This window comes from Pundamilia nyererei, unplaced genomic scaffold (assembly GCF_000239375.1).
Source record: "Pundamilia nyererei isolate P.nyererei 1_Seehausen unplaced genomic scaffold, PunNye1.0 scaffold00237, whole genome shotgun sequence".
In the NCBI taxonomy this organism is placed as follows: domain Eukaryota; kingdom Metazoa; phylum Chordata; class Actinopteri; order Cichliformes; family Cichlidae; genus Pundamilia; species Pundamilia nyererei.
Genome location: NW_005187638.1, coordinates 503,809 through 505,406, shown reverse-complemented (window position 1 = coordinate 505,406; position 1,598 = coordinate 503,809). Strand labels below are relative to the sequence as shown.

Sequence of the window (1,598 nt, the reverse complement as noted above, 5' to 3'; positions counted from 1 at the left end):
TTGTAAGTTGCACAACACGCACAAACAAACTTGAGGTTAAGTGCTGCAATGCAGTAACAGGAACAGTGGCACAACTTTCTGCTCAGTTCCTAAAGAGCAACTAGCAATCACTTATTTTCACATTAACATTCAGAACACAGTTGTGTTTTAGATGACTATTTACTGAGTAGTATTTGCAGCATGGTGTGCTGTTTAAAACTGTCATCATGTTAGACAGCCGCTGGTGCATTGTGTATTGTAGTGCAGTAGTTTTAATGTGTCAGAAGTTCAGAAACACAGTTAAATGAAGACTGATATGAGGCCCTGCTGTTGCTGGAGGTTGTTCCTGTGGTGGTGTCTTCAGTCATCCTACAGTCTGCAGATCACACTCAGACTGAGCTGAAGGTCACAGGTGGAGGAAACATCAGTCCTGTTCTCATCAACCCCACCCTCTGTGGTAATGTGGTGCTGAAGGTGGGTCACACACACTGGAGTCTATTTCTCACTTCCAGCATGAAGAAATGGTTGACACACATATTTGACAGCCATTAGCATACAATGTTGACTGAGTTACATAACATAGTATAATAAATATAGCATAAATATATTATACAGTGAAACATCCTGTAATGTTGTCAATTTGTGACATTTAGTTAGTTTTTTTAATTAGACCTGTAGTTCCACTGAGTCATCCAGCTGTGGGAAATATCACACCTATCTGTGTTGACGTCTTTGCTGTGCTCTCCACAAACACAGGAGATTTTTTTTACTGAAAGGTAAAGTCTACAGATGTGACCACGTTACACTCTGGTTTAAAATTGTGTGCAATAGTCAGAAATATCCTCTTCCTGTTTTCTCTTTTCTGGATGATGATGATGACGAGTCCGTGTAGCCAGCCTCTGTCAGTGCGCCCCAGGGCGGCTGTGGCTACAACGTAGCTGCCATCACCAGTGTGTGAAAGTGTGTGTGAACGGGTGGATGACTGGTTGTGTAAAGCGCTATACAAATACAGGCCATTTACTCCACACAAACACACAGGCACACAGTCATTTCAGAGAGATGCAAAAGTCTGGACATAGGCACGCACACCCAGACCTGCCTGTGTTGTCAGTTATATTTGGAGGTGGGACGTGAAAGTACATTGAGGCAATTCAAACACAATCAACTTTCCAAAAGGGAAACATCTTATGCTTTTCCAGTGACGTGCACCTAATTGTATTTCCATGTCTGGTGCCATTCCCTTACATCTAAATGAAGCAATCTAAGCAATACTAAGTCTTTATTTGTTAACTACCCCAACACCTCTCCCTATTTAAAAGTTATATGCAAAAATAAGTTAATTGAAAGTGTGTAATTAGAAAATTATGTCTCCTCAGGTTCTCTATGTGATAAAGTACAACCCACAGGGTAAGATAGAAAATGCAACGGTGTCTGTGGTGCTTGGATTTGTAACTGAAGCTGTGCTGCATTTGGAACAGGAGTTTCAGGTCACGTACATCCAGGTAGTATATTCAAACAGACCTATCTATGTGTAATGGTTTATTTTTTTGGAACAATCAGTCAAAATGTTTTAGCCCCTCACAAAAGCTGGCTAAAATATCCTTATTTAAGTAGCGTGT

At 40.8% G+C, this 1,598-nt stretch overlaps 1 protein-coding gene across 1 annotated transcript in view; it reads left to right on the top strand.

The window, feature by feature from the left end:
- The window catches only part of tctn1 (tectonic family member 1), an 8,050-nt gene extending 6,510 nt beyond the window's left edge, over positions 1-1,540 (top strand). The window contains exons 7-8 of the mRNA XM_005749141.2: positions 319-453; positions 1,356-1,540. Of these exons, the coding sequence (XP_005749198.1) occupies positions 319-453; positions 1,356-1,514 (294 nt within the window). The 3' untranslated portion in view covers positions 1,515-1,540. The remainder of the gene's footprint in view (positions 1-318; positions 454-1,355) is intronic.
- Positions 1,541-1,598: the final 58 nt, after the last annotated feature.